Source organism: Suncus etruscus, chromosome 10, assembly GCF_024139225.1.
Source record: "Suncus etruscus isolate mSunEtr1 chromosome 10, mSunEtr1.pri.cur, whole genome shotgun sequence".
NCBI lineage: Eukaryota > Metazoa > Chordata > Mammalia > Eulipotyphla > Soricidae > Suncus > Suncus etruscus.
Window position 1 is genome coordinate 26,662,067 of NC_064857.1, and position 17,095 is coordinate 26,679,161.

At 35.6% G+C, this 17,095-nt stretch overlaps 1 protein-coding gene across 3 annotated transcripts in view; it reads right to left on the bottom strand.

Annotated features, from left to right (window-relative positions):
- The window catches only part of SULF1 (sulfatase 1), a 184,912-nt gene that overhangs the window by 60,280 nt on the left and 107,537 nt on the right, over positions 1-17,095 (bottom strand). For all 3 annotated transcript variants that reach the window (XM_049781800.1, XM_049781802.1, XM_049781803.1), the window contains exons 5-6: positions 13,447-13,686; positions 876-1,027 (exon numbers count right to left, since the gene is read on the bottom strand). In XM_049781800.1, coding sequence (XP_049637757.1) covers positions 876-1,027; positions 13,447-13,686 — 392 coding nt within the window. The remainder of the gene's footprint in view (positions 1-875; positions 1,028-13,446; positions 13,687-17,095) is intronic.

A 17,095-nucleotide genomic window follows, 5' to 3' on the forward strand; every position in this document is an offset into this window, starting at 1 on the left:
AAATCAGCACAAGTGGAAAGATAGCAATGTGCCAAAATTAAATCAATTCCCCTCTTTCCAATTTCCATCAACAGCTCTTTCGGAGTGATCTATGCTTCATGGAGCACATTCTTAGTTTCTTTGAGACAAATGAGGAAAAAGTGATGGCCGAGCTACAAGGGAAGAGACTGTGTGAGGGAAAGGAGCAAGCTAAATTTTCATCTTCGCCTTCATGATCTAGAAATTAAATTGGCACTCACAAAACATTTGTGAATTAAAAAGTCAAATTTGGGATCCAAATTACTAGAGAATATGGCCATGTTAATTTCATTTTCTATGAACTCACTTGGAAACTCTAAGACTGAGAAGTTTAGAGAATGTGTGAGGCAGGTGTGCTTGTCACGTATCCAAGCATGGACCAACAGGAGTAAAAGCAAGAAATGTGGTTTCCCAACCTTTGATCATTGTACTTGTCTGCTCTTATACTTACATCTGCATCTGACACCACAGACAAACTATACTTTCACCCCAATGAAAAGAAAACCAGTACAAGATGAACACATAATTATATGGACAAATACGGGTAGCAGGAAGGAGGAAAACCAAAAATTGTCACAAGAGTAGAGGCATCTATAATATTCCTGAAGATTCTTTCAGCAAAGGATAATTGCCTTTTAGCCTAATGAGGGGGGAGAGGAAATCACTATACAAAGTCAGTGTTCCCAGAATTTCATTCTTGCCAAGAATTTAAAATTACCTGAAAAACTTTCATTCTAACTTGGTGAGAACATAGACATCGAGGCTTGTGGTGCCTAGGTTGGTTAACTCACTGAAAAATGTCTTTCCCCATTATGCACAAAGTAAATTGATGCAGTGTAAAAGTAGCTTAAAATTACCTTTGCATAATCAAATCCATGCTTTTCTTTGATGCCATTTCGACAAACAGTGTAATTATAGAAACGAGAATTCTTGATTAATCCAAGCCACTCTCGCCACCCAGGAGGGATGTAGCTGCCATTATATTCATTGAGGTATTTTCCAAAAAAGGCTGCAGTGGAAAAAGAATTATTTTCTCATATTAAATGATTAATTATAAATAAATTCATAAATGTACAAGCATAAAAGCATTTCTTGAAACGAAGTAAAACAACAGTCAAAGTAGGTAGCAGTAGATGACAAAATATGAGTGCAATTTCTTTGGCAATAACATACGCACATTTTTCTTCCTAAATAAATGTAGCACATAAGTGATTGAATTTCTGTTCAATCAAATCACCGTAATGATCGCCGTACCCTGGATTTGCCCACTTCTTTTGGTTCTACTGGGATAAAGGCAGAATGAACCCTTTTGTTACATTGATGTAACAAGCAGAGAAGAAGCCAGTGTGAAGTCTGGATTGTTCCTACTAGGCAAACATTGGACAACTGCAGGTTCTGTCTTTGTAATAAACTAAAATTTCTAACTTGCTGTTAGAGAGTTGTGAATTGTGAAAATTACATTAAAAAGCTTGTCTTCAGTTTGACATAATCATAGAGGACACTTTTTTTTCTAAACCTAAAAATCTAGAGCAAACTCCATGTGTCAGGGCATAGTCAGAGTTTTCTTTCTATGTCACATGTACTTTATGTCATTATCTTTAATGTATTTGGTACCAATGTGAATGTCTGACTATTTGCAAATCAAAAATTTTGGCAGTATTGGCATATCACGCTGAGGACTACTTTTAGGCATTATTGTATTGGTCAGTAGTGAAACCTGTTCCTAAGCCTCACATGAGGAAAATCCTGGGTTTGATCTCTATATTTATCTGTGTGTGTGTGTGTGTGTGTGTGTGTGTGTGTGTGTGTGTGGTGTGTGTGTAAAAGGTGGAGAGGAGATTATACCATCATTATTTATGTGTGCAAACACACCATTGCTCATTGCTAAAGACCACTAGAGACACCTGACATTTGTAAGTCTACCATGACATATCCAAAACATTTCTTTTGGAGAGAGAAACAGAATTTCTAAAGAAGAAAATTGGACAGGTTGGGATTTCAGGAGTAAAATGAGTAAGATGGTAAAGTTTAATATTTTATAACTATCAAAAGGTAATCAATAAAGCCCACTGGATTTCTTTAAAGAATAGGTGTTATGGTAAATTTAGCAACTAGACGAGGAAACAAGGACAAATAAGCACGGTCTTAGATAAACCTGATTTTGGTCTCATCCTATTAGCCACACGATAACTTTTCCCTCAACTATAAGGACTAGATGAATTTATATTTTATATATACATGTACGGGTGTAAGTGTGTATTTAAATGTGTATAAGCTTTACATCATGCACATATGCACATACAGATGCATGTTTTAATTTTTCTGTTTAAAAAAACTGTCAACTTTTTAGGAGATCTATGTCTTATGACTAGCCAGGAGATGACTTAATCAAAGTTACTTCCTCACGTCATTAAGCAGTTTTACAAGATCCTGTTCTTAGATATGTGTAGAAACTAGTTCCTGGCTAGATCTGCTTTGAATGATGAAGCTGATTTTAAAATCAAGGCAGTTTATTGGCATTACTCAAAAAGAACATTTTTTGAATCTTAAACTTATTTAATATACATTCTTTTTTTTTTTTTTTTTTTGGTTTGGTTTTTGGGCCACACCCAGCATTGCTCAGGGTTTACTCCTGGCTTTCTGCTCAGAAATAGCTCCTGGCAGGCACGGGGAACCATATGGAACACCGAGATTTGAACCAACCACCTTTGGTCCTGGATTGGCTGCTTGCAAGGCAAACGCCACTGTGCTATCTCTCTGGGCCCTTAATATACATTCTTTTAGTGTTTTATGGCATAACTATTTAACTGGATTTTCACTTATACATATGTATATATGTATATGTGTATCTATGTATGTTAATAAATCTGTAAAACATCTGGGTGTCATCAAAATGGAATTATTATTTGTTTTCAAATTTACTTCTATCTTCAATTTACTGTGTGGCACAATTACCCTCCTGGCTAACCAGAATGATAATTCAAAATCTTCCTTGCTCCCATCTGCTCCTTTGCTAAGCAATTGCTACCTCTTAAGTTCTATTCAGGGACTATTGAACTCTTGAGCTGGTTAGTCTTTGATAACTGATAGCCTTTACATAGGCTCGGTCTCCTAGCCAGTTTGCCTGGCCTCCAGTATGGTCCTGCACCATTAGTCAGATACTGAAAGGCCCATCTCAAACATGTCACACTCATCACAAAGGTTGATTGACAGTTCTTCAGATCCAAACTTAATTCAGTAATATGCCAACTAAAGTTCCATTGGGTCAGTGCAAAATTCCTTTCCTCTCAATATCTCACTTCTCCATTAGCCATCCATCCATTCCTTCACTTAAGGACATGCATTTCTTCTTTAGCTGGTGCTATTCTCTTCTCTCTTTAGGTCAGAGCATATGCCATTCTACTTCCAGTCTTTGCCCCAATCTCCAAATATTTTATCTCTGGCATGCAAATGTCCTTTTTCTTTTCTTATTGTTGTGTGGTCATTAGTATTAATAAGTCAGATTCCTTTCTCAGTTGTAAAGCTGTATTTTATTATTATTTAAATATTGTTTTAGACATTGTGATTTACAATATTGTCAAGGGTAGGGCTCCACATACAAATGTTCAAGTGTGACACCCTGTATCAGAGTGTCAGCTCTAAAGGTTTTGAAGAGAAATAGCCTATATCTTATTTCTCCATCTTCCAACTTTTTTACACAATAAAAGGGTTCTTTATAAACTGTTCTTTTAAACTGGCTTCCTCAAATGAATTATCCAGGGTGTTCAAAGATCTTCATATCATATCTGAATCAATGATTTATAAACTGTTCTTTTAAACTGGCTTCCTCAAATGAATTATCCAGGGTGTTCAAAGATCTTCATATCATATCTGAATCAATGATACAAGCTCTAGACTTTAAAATTTGGTGTATTTCTTTGAATGATAACTAAAAAAGTCAATTTAGACTAAATATTTTTAAGAGATTTAATATCAGAAATCCTGGAGATATTTCTCTGAACAATTTTCAAGTATGAGAAACATGGTGATATTTACTGTTTGATGAATATTTCTATGTTGGATCTATAAATCAACCAAGTGGTCAACTATTCAGAATCTCAGGATCTGCTATGGCCCAAAGCAGTACTATGTGCAGAGGACTAAGCATCAGAGACAATATTTCAAAAGATATTACTGATGCAGGATTTTGCTCTGGGCTCACGATTTGCAATAGAAATTCTTGTAAGGAGGAGAGCTTATTGGCGCAGATTAACCATGTTTTCAGGGAACCCACAAGATGATTTTCTTCTTCTTAGAAGACATGTGACATAAGAACCACAGCATCACCCCGTGGATGTTACTTCACAAGGGACCTTTTCCAGGAACCTTCCACTTAATTTCCTTGGGCAACTCTTTCGTTTGGCTGCTCTGCTCTTCCTCCCCAGGGCTTTATTCCATTTTTTTCTCTCTCATTTTCAAAGGAATAGAGCACACTAATACTGATGGGGAAGATAACTCCTGGTGCCAGATGCTCATGTTCAAATCCTGGCTTTGCAATTTGCTAACTTTATATTCATAACCTGAAGCTCATCTATAGCAATATGAAGAAGCTACTGCTGCTGCTCTACTTCTAATTCTACTACTAGTAGTGATTGGACCACTGTGAGGACTAAATGACTTAATGTAAATCAATTAAAAAGTTCCTGACATATAACAAGTACTTACTGAATTCCACTACTGTTAATTTTATCATCAGCATCATCTTTATCCGTATTCCTCAACTATGCGCTCTGATCTGAAAAAATGTATTGTTTTGTAATGCCAAGAATTCTTGCTCTAGCATTGTGTTCTTGCACACTGAAAACATTTCTAAAAGGGTCACATATTTTATCTTCTCCAATCTGACTTGTTCATGGTGATATATTGTCTTCAACTTGACTTCCATGTTGAGTCCTGATTTAATTTGTTTCTAAGTTTTTCCTGCTACTTCAGGTTTTTATTTTTGTTTGTTTCTCCCAGGGAAGTCATGCCAAGTTCTTCCTGCTTTTTCTCATTGCTTCATGTTTTATGTTATTTTGTACTGTTTTTTTTACCCATTGCCATGGCTATCACCCTTTCCCTAATTCTTCACCTTATAAACAATTCTTCCAAGTCTCTTAATAGTCCCTGCTTTTTGCTTCAGAACTCCCTCCAGATTTTCTATGTTAGTAGAGTGTAAAAGCCACAGTAAGGATCCCATAATGCTTTGTTCCAAGAAAGACCAGGTTCTTGTGTGTCATTGTGTAGTTCCCAGTGTTGTCAGCCTCATACTTCCCCCAACTTTCTGGTTGCCTAGATTTTTGGTAATCACACCTGGCCTCTTTCAACAGGACATTTCCTGACAGCAATCAGCAAATGATTTTCTTGGCTTCTTGTTAATTTTCTTCTGATGTATTAAATCTATTTTTTTCTCGTCCTTCAGGTGAAGTTCATATTCTTGTTTATGTTGCCATTCTATTGGAAAGCTTGTAGCTTTCCAATTCATTAGCATTGGCAATTTAATTTTCAGTGGACACGACTCAATTTGCTATTCTCTGAATAAATCCCAAAGTGCCATCTGCCCCCCCCTTTTTTTTTTTGGTTTTTGGGCCACACCCGATGACACTCTGTGGACTAATCCTGGCTAAGTGCTCAGAAATCTCTCCTGACTTGGGGGATCATATGGGATGCTGGGATTGAACCAAAGGTGTCCTGGATCAGTGGATCAACTCCATACAAGGCAAACACAACTGTTTTTAATTTTTTTGTTTGGAATCACACCCCGCTGTGCTTGGGATTGCTCCCTACTTTGTGCTCAGAGTGGTAATATGATCACTGGTAATGTGCTCATTACCTCAACAGCCTGCTGAACTATTATGCTGACTCCCCTAATAATAAGAAGGTGGTAGGGCATTGGGTGAGTAGGAGAAAGATCTGAGAGGGCATGCTATTTTTTTTCAGTACTGTTACATAATATTTAGAATTTTTTGACTGATCTGATGCAAAAGCATTTATTTTTAAGTCAGCAATATAAATTATAGAAACAATCTTTGATGCTACAGAGAAGTCATTTTATGTAATCTAGCAAAGAAGATACTGATTGAGCTTTTACTCCTTGCAATGGATAAATTTAGGGTTATATAATTTTGAACTAATTTAAAATTATGATTTATACTTATATAGACTTGTTGATCTAAATCTGGTTCCTCAAACTAGATCACAAGTCTAACAAAATCAAGGATTTAATTTTATTGTTTTATTTTGGGCCATTAACTTTGCTGTACACAGATCTTACTCCTAACTCTGTGCTCAAGAACCATACCTGGCAGAATTCCATATGTGGTGCCATAATCAAACTTGGATCATTGCATGCAAGGTAAGGACCTTACTACTCCCTGTTTATCTCTCTAGTGCAAGAATTTTATTTTATATCTCTTCAAATCCCTGCATAGTTGTAAGAAATTTATTGAATTGTATTTCAATAAATAGTATATCAATAGTATGCAGCATAGTGTGTGCTTATTAAAAAGCCACAATACTATAATTGATAAAGATAAAGGTATTCCTTTCTCTTTTTTCTTTTAAGTAAACTCATATTTTAAAAATAATCACTAAAATGTCATGATATTTGCACCTTACCAGCTCTTTAGACTCACTCTATTCTCAAAAGAGATGTAAACCAAACTGTGAAAAATTAGGGGTAAACTGGTCACATAGCTGAAAGCTGGCAATCTTGGGAAGAGAGTGTGGGCTAAGTTTCTGCCACGCCAAAGACATGCCTGCTGCAACTATCACCCACAATTGCCATTTTATCAACGGCCCTGCTTCACCATTCCTCTATGGCTCTCTCTGCAAAGACTCCCATCTGGCCAGAACACCAGGTATGCCACTATTTCGGTTGGCAATGCTAGGACTTTTTGGGTTTGAGTGTGGGCACCCTTCCCCCCACATTCTCGTATTTCTGGGAGCACTGACAAATCCAGCATTCCACAAAAGTCACAAAATTAGCAGCAGTGTTTGGAATTTCTAGACAACTCAATTGTGTTTAATATCGTCATCCATTGAGGTACACAATGATTTAGATGCCAATGTTTCTCCGAAGAAGCCAGCTAGTGTTCAGAAACAAATGAAGTAACAAGAATGCTCAATTGGCTACAAGAGCTTGCTAAACCTTCTGACAATGACTTCTTAACTTCATTGGAAATACAACAATTTTCACAGAATTTTTTGTTGCTATACATTTTTATTATTCTCTTCCCTCTTCCTTTATTACTTTTTTCTTTTATTAATAACTTTTTTGTTTGCTTTTGGGTCACACTGGGTGGCGTTCAATGGTTATTCCTGGCTATAATGAGCTCAGAAATTGCTCCTGGCCAAGGGGATCATATGGGACACCTGGGATTAGAACCACTGTGATCCATCCTATCTCAGCAACATGCAAGGCTATCCACTCTGGCTTCTTTTATTAATAACTTCTTTCTCACTTACCTGACAACAAATGTATTAGGATCTGCTATATCAACTATGTGATAATGCTCTTTAAATAAAGTAAATCATATTTTTAAAAAAACCTACTAAATATCTACTTTCTGTAGGTAACATCAGCACACTTCGTAACAAAAAAGACATGAAATTAGAAAACTAATTAATTTGCTTAAATTACTTTGTTATAAGAATTCTTTTCAAAAATAGTTTATCTCTTAAGTATTGCCCTATGTACTCCAGCAATATAAAGTACAATTAGTATAACTAAATTCTTTCTTTCTTTTTTTTAAATTTGTTCAGGGCTCTATCTGGTGATGATCTAAGGTCTCCCTTTTCAAGATGCTTAGGTACTTTGAGTCCGGTTGGTGCCAGGAATTTGTTTCTGAGTCTTGCATATACAAAGCATAAACTCCAAAGCATACACTTTGAGCCATCTTCTCAGACTCCCAATTTTGTTTTTTTGGGCCACACCTATTTGGTGCTCAGACATTACTCCTGGCACTCAGAAATCCCCCCTGGCTTGGGGGGACAATATGGGACGCCGGGGGATCGAACCACGGTCCGTCCTAGGCTAGTACTTGCAAGGCAGATGCCTTATCTCTAGTGCCACCTCTCCGGCCCCTTAGACCCCAAATTTTAACTCAAACAAAATTTTGTGTATTGTATCTGATAATTATCATTGAACACTACCATTTAAAAATGAACCAATATAATAATTCCTGTGATAATTACTATAAATTACAATATAAATTTGATAGAAAAGAAGACCTAAAAATTATTCTCATAAAATCTTAATTTAGAAGACTATTCTATACATGTCTCTAACACCAAGTTGGTCACTGATTTGGTATTTTTAAACTTTTTCTATTTTTCATTTTTCTAATGATAATTTCTTTCAAATGTATAGTATTACTTTTAGCTTAACATTCATGCCAAGTTTTACATTCATATCTACACCATTGAAAAAAAATTAAACTGAGTATTTTTGAGAAGATAGGCAGAGTATTTTTTTGTATGGTAAAGAATCCAGTAACATTTTCAATTCACTTGTCAGAGCATAAAATGCAATAGACATATTACTGTATTTTCCTTTTTTTGAACATTCAAGCTGCTGGGACAATCATATTTTCCATGAATAAAGTAAAAAATATTTAGGTGCTAGCCAGTCCAAAAATATGCCTCAGTTCTGAAAAAAGAAAAAATCTTTTCACATAATGGTAAATATACTATTGGATAAAATCAATTTATTTAATCCATGTGTTCTGGATGTCTTCCAAAATAAATCTCCTAGTAATTTGTCTTCTCTGGATTCTTCATAAAGCGATCAGTGTTTTCTGCTTCTTTTTTTTCTAGATTCATATTTATAGATAATAAATTTTATGTGTAATAAAATAGTTTAGTACACAGTTTGGCTTTTAGTATTTCTTTCAGTATTTCAGTATTTCTCAGTATTTTTCTTAGATTCTCAGCTATAGGTTCCAAAAAATGGATCATTATTAAGAAAATAATATGCCTATATATATATATATATCTACTTTCCTCACTAGCTTAGTGACTCATAATAATTATATTAGTTTAATACCTATCCATCAAGTCTCTTATTTTCCTAAGATGCCTGAAATCCTAATATGCTTATTTGTATGTTTTCAAATAACTCTCTGTCCCTGGTTGGGTTAATAATTACTGTCATAAAAACATCTTAACTTACTAATTATCTGAGACTCTTCAATATTTTCCTATCAACGATAAATTTAAATTACATAGAATCTCTATCATGAACATTTTCTCTTCCAACTTTTGATTTTTCTTATATATTAATGGGCACATCAAAATTAATTTTCCTCAGTGCATATCTTCCTTTGCCTAAACCTAACTAAATATTTGGAAAATTCCATTTCCTTAAAGAATTCTCTTTACTTTGGAGGATGACTCATTAAAAACTCCACTCTGTTCTAAGAGCTTAGACAACTGGTTGATTCTGAACTAAAGGTTGACTTCAGAGTCAGTCACAAATTTCAGTATAAAGCCTCTTCTTTGGAAAACACAATTGCCTGCAACTTCTGAGAAGCTGCCAATTGTTCTCTACTTTCCAGGAAACCTGAAGACTCCTAGAGAATTCCTAAATCTAGTTGATAGATTAAGGGCCTTGGTAGGAAAACTCCTGAAGATCAAGGTTCAGACATCTGCTGCTCTCATCAGATGTGAAATTTCAGAAAGTCACTTTAATCCTCTAAATCTGTGTTTGTTTATTTAAGAATAAGGGAATATATACAGGTAACCTCTGAGTTTCATTGAGAATCTTGTAATCCAGTGGAAGGTGGGAAAAGCATAGTAGAATTACAAGTAGAAGAAGACTGCATAGCTTAGAAGCTAGTGTTTTGTTTATTTATTTTTTATACCCAGTGGTGCTCAAGATTACTCTTAGCTCTGTGCTCAGGGGTCATTCCAGTGATGCTCCAGGATATGGGATGTTGGGGATCAAACCCAAGTCAGTCCATGAAAGGCAAGCACCCTACCCTCTGCGCTATCACTTTATCCTCTACTGTTTAATTTTTATCATAGTGTCTCAATGTACTTTTGTATTAGGTCATCTTTATTTTTCTTTTTGTTTGTTTTTGCCATCTGAAAGTTTAGTTCCAAATATTTAAATATCCCTTCTCCATGGCATACAGATTTCCTAATAACATTATTCTTTTTATTTGGTGGGGGGGGGGTGTGCTACACCCAGCACTGCTCAAGGGTTACTCCTGACTCTGCACTCAGAAATCTCTCCTCACAGGCTTTGGGGACTATGTGGGATGCCAGAGAGCAAACCCTGGTCAGCCAAGTGCAAGGCAAGTGCCCTGCCCATTGTGCTATCACTTAGTCCCACTAACATTATTCTTGACCATTATTTCATTTGTCACAGTCCTTGTTGTTCTGAATTCTATTGTAGTTTTTATGCTTCCTCATAAACCACTTTGTATAGTAGGGGTATAAAAATAGCATATGCAAAAATGTGACAGAAAAAAAAGAATTTATTCTTACATGTGTTGGATGGGCTATGTCATGAGATTGCCTTATAACCTTAGACAATAACACTCCTACATCTCTATCTATTCTTATTGGTAATACAAGAAGATTCTATGGCAAATTCTTTATATTAAGAGTTATGTGAGACAAGTTAGAATTTGTTACAGTGTAGGTAATAAAAAAATGAATTTCCTTCTCTATACTTTCCTTCAACATTTTTTTTGGTATGACTGAAAATAAAAAAAAAAAGTATATATCTAAGGGTATGCAATGCTCTGGTTCAACATACACAAACACTGTGGAGTATTTACTGGCACGTAACCAATCAGCATATCCATTGCCTCACATTTTTGCCAGTTTCCACTGTGGTAAGAACATGCTAAGATCTAGCAAACTTAACAAATTCCAAGTATACAACATTCTTGAGTACAACCACTGCTATTATATTATTTACCTAGAAAGTAATAATCACCTAGAACTTTGTCATTTTCTTGATTTGGCTCTAAAACAAAGTAATAAGCCCTAATTGACCACTTTAAGTCCTCCTGAAACTGTCCACATCTGGATATAGTGAGAGTACTAACCCCGTAAGCAGTATGTCTCACTCTAGGGTTTCAATCATCGCGATCCTAAGAGGCTAAAGGCACAAATTTCATATAACTCTGTCTATGAATAAAACGCAACTTGGTGGTTGAAAGGAAAAAAACAAAACAAAAAACAAAAAACAGGTATTTAAGATTTGGGGACATGCCTCAAAAGGCTGGAGAATATGCTTGGCACATGGGAGCCCAGGGTGAAATCTCCTGCACTATATGATTCCCAGAGCAGAACTTGGAGCAATGAAACTAAAGGTTTCCCCAGAGTACTGATAATTTGGAAAATGGAAAAAAAAATGAAGGAAAAAAAGACAGACAGACAGACAAAGAGTGAATGAGAGAGAAAGAAAGGAAAGAAGGAAGGCAGGCAGGAGGAAGGAAGGAAGGAAGGAAAGAAAGAAAGAAGGTAATAAAAAAGAAGGAAAGAAGGAAGGAAGAAAAGGGAAGGAAAAAAGGAAGGAAGAAAGAAAGAAGAAAATAAAGGAAGGCAGTAAGTAATGAAGAATAAAGGAAGAAGAAAATAAAGGAAGGCAGGAAGTAATAAAGAAAAAAGGAAGAAGAAAAAGGAAGGAAGGAAAAAAGAAATGAATGAAAAAGGAAGAAAGAAAAAGGAAGGAAGGAAGAAGAAAAAGAATTAACATTACGAAGTCATTTTTATTTTGCTTCTGAGCTGGTTGTACAATATTTAAAACCCCCATTTCAGTCATATAACAGAGCCAAGTACATTTGCTGTCTATGAACCCTACAGGGATATTTGATGGATTTTCAAATTGCTTTTGAGCTCTCAGATGAAAGGTGCCATAAATTTAAATCACTTATGTGAGAAAACATACTCAGAACAAGGTACTCTGAATAACCCAGTTTCTTTCCTAAGCATAAGCAAGCTCTCTTGAGATCATAAAAGGAGTGTACTCTGTGCACAGAAATCTTAAGGTGCCTACGAATAACAATGCTATTATAATTACAATCAATATTTTAATCAATAAATAACAAGCAATAACTGCCTAAAGGACACTGCAAAAAAGCACATGGCCACATTCCTCCCCCCACTCCAAGTCCAGTGGGAAAGATGAATTTCCTTTTTAAGAGATTTGAGAGACTTCATTTATTTATCATCTTTTACTCTTAAATCTTGATTATAGGGAATTTTAGGCCTAAAAATGATTTACAACAAAGATAAAGATGACATCTTTAATCCTTGTGAACAAGTTTACATAATGTTTAAGAAATATTAGCCTCACAGGCCTTATTTCAAAATCTTACATTCTTAAGAAACACTTTTTTCAGAGAAATTTTGAATGATCCCCAGAAACTGCTGTTTTTCAGAGAACCATGTGATGGTGCTGGCAATCAACCCAGGTGTGGCTGCATGCAAGACAAGTGTCTTATCCCCCTGTACTATCTCCAGCCCTGGTGTGATGTTTTGGCTTCTCTTAAAAAATATCCTTAATTTTCAAAAGATCAACTAACTAATACCTCTTCTTGCCCTTAGTGAATTACATAAATAATCATAGCAGCTATAACAAGTGCCTTCTTTTCCAGAAGATTTAGGTGAATATTTAAGAATATTGGTGGGACCAGAGTGATAGCACAGAGGGTTGAGCATTTGCCTTGCATACTACCAACCTGGGTTCTATCCCTGACATCCCATATGATCCTCTGAGCCTGCCAGGAGTAATTGCTAAGTATAGAGACAATAAGCTCTGCTGGGTGTGGCCCAAAACTTATTTAGAAACAAAACAAAACAAAAAAGAATATTGGTGACCACAATTTGTGGTTATGCTAAAAAATAATACCCAAACCTGTGTATTGAGTGAGTAAATAAATGGATAAGGAAGGTATGCACTAATTTAATTACGTGCATTAATTCAAGAAATAGTTTTAATCATCTGCTGGATCCAATGCCCTAGAGATCCCAGGCAGATTAAGGCAGATGATTCTCACTGGAACACTGAGTAGGAAGTTACCAACACTTGAGTCAAGTCTCAAATTGTGTTCTTTTTGACACTTGGGAGACTGAGGTAAGCAAGTGAAGGGGGTGAAACATTGCTGTAGATTCACTTGAAAAGTTCCAACTGCCAGAATTTCTAGTAGGCAAAGTACTTTGATCAAGCAGCATTGAGACTTCCTGTGTCTTTTTGTTTTTTTTTTTAAGAGAATTTCAGATTGTACATTCTTCAGAATGAAAGGAAGAAATAAAGAAGATACTGAGAGAGGAGAAGGTCTCAATGACTTTAGTTTAGAGACTTAGTGGAATTTTACTGGTTTTATGACAGAGTGCATTTTCCTGCATCTAAAATGTTAGCAGAGATGGAGCATTAGAAAGTTCATCCTTTACCTGTTCTGTAGCCAGTGTTGTTAAGATAAACAGCAAAAGTCCGAGGTTCATGCATCGCCTGCCATGAGGGTGAAGAGCAGTTCTCATTGTTGGTGTAGACATTGTGATTATGCACATATTTGCCGGTGAGCATGGAGGATCGCGAGGGGCAGCACATAGGTGTCGTCACAAAAGCATTGGTGAAGGTGGCCCCCCCATCCTCCATAATCTTTCTTGTTTTGTTCATAACTTGCAAGGACCCTGAAAGACACAATTCCAATACTGTCTAACAAAGTGTACCACATGAACACCCCGTTTTATGTCACATCACTCAGTGGCTTTCTGCCCCCTATTTATTAATTTTCCTCCTTTGGCTTAAGAGAATCTATAATTTGACCAGCTCTCATTTCCTGCACAGAATGAAACATTTGAGATCCTACCATCTCAAGTATTTTGCTGAATAATAAATACATTTCAGCATCTCCTTCCTTAATCACAAGAAAAAAAAATAAGCAGGCTAATCTGATAATTAAAGCTAGAATTTTAGATATGGAGCAGATTCAAAGGCCACCAGCCCTTTGAAGATTACCAGAGAACAATAACCTATGACAAGGAATATCAAAAACTCTGACCCAATACACACATACACAATGCAAAGATTAGTAGTGTTTGAATAATAAAATAAGAAAAAAAAGTATTTTCTATTTAACAAGAGTCCTTTATATTTTATATTTTATAATTTAGATATAATAATTATTATAGTATATGATTATAATATGTATTCTATCATACAATTATAATAATATATAAGTATATTATAAGATAAATAGTATATGTGTATATTATATTTTATATTAGAATGTATACTTTAAAGTCACAAAAATAATCTTCAATATGACTGGATAGCCTATCACACACTCACCAAATATCTACCTTTTGTTTTTAAAAATAAGGAGAGCATTGTCAACAGGATAGTTTGTGACCTCTTTGCCTGAAAATTTTGAAAGAGATATTATTCACTTGTGAAAGAATTATGATTTACTGAACCCCCAACATTTGCATAGTAGTAAACTATTCCATTTTAACTGAAAGGAGGAAAATGTAACGTATGATTGCTGAGGAAGGAAAAAAATCTATTTCAAATACTTTATCCAGCCAAACACTGCAACTGAAACACATCCAAATACTGCAGGGAAAAAAAAAATAAAAAGCACAGGCCAGGATTCAATAGTCTTTTCAGGACTTGTCAAGAAATGCACTACAGATCATGACAGCCAAACACATTGCATTTGAATCCTGGAGCCTCATATTTCTAACAGGTCCCTCTTCTTCCAAAGAAAGGGAGAGATCTGTGTAGTTTTCCAGCAAGGAAGGAAATCGTAATGCAAACCAGGCAAGCATTCAGAGAAAAAGAGAAGCCTGCCATAGTCGAAAATACCACAGATTGCCTGATTTTTCATCTACTTGTTTTTATCATTCATATGGAACATATAAAAATAGGAAGCAAATTCCTGATTTGGTCTCAGAAGAGCCACTTAAAATATGCTTCTATTGGGAGAGATCCTTGCTACCTTATCTCCTTTGGTTGTTGGTTTGGTTGTTTTCAGGAGAACCCCACAAACCTTTTATAATCAGGGAATAACATAAACTGAACATCACTTTATACGGAACATTTGATAAACCTCAGTGCTCTACATTGATCTCCAAGGGTAGCATTAAAGAAATGAAATATTGAGGAGTGCTTCTGGTTCTTAGTAGTTGACCATCTATACAAGGATCTACATAGAAAATCCAATGTTGATACATGTTCAAAGCCACAGACACAGGAGAGCCAGAATAAATCAGTCCAAGGAGGTAAAAGGAATGGGGAAAACTGGAAGTGATTGTATAAGAAGAGTTCTGTAACAAAAGGGAGAACAACAAGAAGGAAAGAAGAAAATATGGAACAAGTAAAGTATGCTGCTGGCAGAATGAAAAAGAAAGTATGTGTAATGTTTATTACACATATGAGAAGAAAATGGAGTGCAGAGAATCATACGTTGATATACTGGAATGAAATATGACATATTATTTTTGATGAACTGTGGGAAGAGTTCCCAAACAGTTTGGATGTGGGGCAGATACTCGGATTTTATAAGAGAGGCTCTTTGTCAAAGGCATGAATGGAATGGTTAGTAAAAAAGCTTCAAGAGGTGTTGTTATGGGAATTGACAAGGGAAATGTTCATCTTGAAGAGAGAAATGACTGGTTGGTTCATCATGGGTCTGTCCATGAGATTTCCAAAGCCATCAACCTGGAAGGTGAAAGAACCTGAACTAAATGGTGCTTCTAAAATATTAATTCAAAAATCAGTGTAATAAAAAATAAATCAACTCATCCAATCCTGCTAATAAACCTGCAAATAAAGTGCTATTACTTATTATTTCTAGAGAATGGCTGAAAATAAACTGAGATAGAAATTGAGTTGAAGGCCTGCCTGGGGCTTCATTGACAAGAAAGTGCAGAGAGGTCAACATAAGCATTTTGCTCCATAGCCCAGGCCCATTAAACATCAGCTAGGCTTTCTTTTCTTTTTTCTTTTTTTAAATAAACTATTTAAGCACCATGATTACAAGCATGTTCGAAGTTGAGTTTCAGTCATAAAATGTACACCTCCCCCTTTCTTCACCAGTCAACTTTCCCATCATAGTGTTAACATGGAGACATTTTCAAGTCTACATTTTGACTTGAGCAGAGGAGGTCAATAGACATGGGAAGGCCATGATAATTCAGGGAAAATAAGTCTCATCTACTAGGTACAGTCTCAAGTCTCTTGCAAGCATTGGATTGATGATTGCCTCAAGGGAATGTAAGTCTTCATTTTTGTGAATTGTAAAAAATGGCCAGACCCAGGCATTTTTTTATATATATACAAAATTGTCCTCTCCCCTTTGAAAAGTTGCTTTGACTTTAACAATATATGCTGGTTAAGTAACCCACAACTATAACTTATTTCTGATAGATGGAATAGTGAAGGAAAATATTTTAGGTATTCAGTTTCTTAATTCCATTAATGGTGTAAGAGAAGTTTTGGCTCTTGTAAAGAAATATTGGTGTCAGTCTAGTTTCCTAAGATTAAATACAAAGTGGCACAAACAGTCAGATCCAACAAATCTAGAAGTAAGGAGAACATTGGATAAGTCCTTCAATCTTTTTTAAGATTTTCTTTTCTCCTGGGATGATAATCATTGTCCTACTCATCCAACTTGGGTGGGATAGCAATAAAATGCAATAAAAAGGATGAATATTCTTTGGACAAAGATAAGTGTTAGCCACATGCAAGGTTCTAGTACTTTCATTAACAGTTTCCTTATGTGTCTTCTCTCTTCACTATGTACTAGTTTATTTGATTTATTCTCAAAATTGAGGGAGTAGTCCCCACTCCTACTGAGGAAGAACTTTCCTCCCAGGTTGATTCATAAACTTTAATTAAAACCTCCTCAGTCTTTGTCTTCCCAGAAAAAAATGTAGAACTCTCTTATTCTTTTCCCAAAGGAAATGTATTCCTCTATAATTCCTGTAATTGTTTGTCTAAGGCTTTCATAAATCTGGCATATCTTTTTGGTGGCACAGTGGCCAGAATTGCCTGCAGTATTGCAGGTGCAAAAATTTTTTCTGAAAAAAAAAAAAA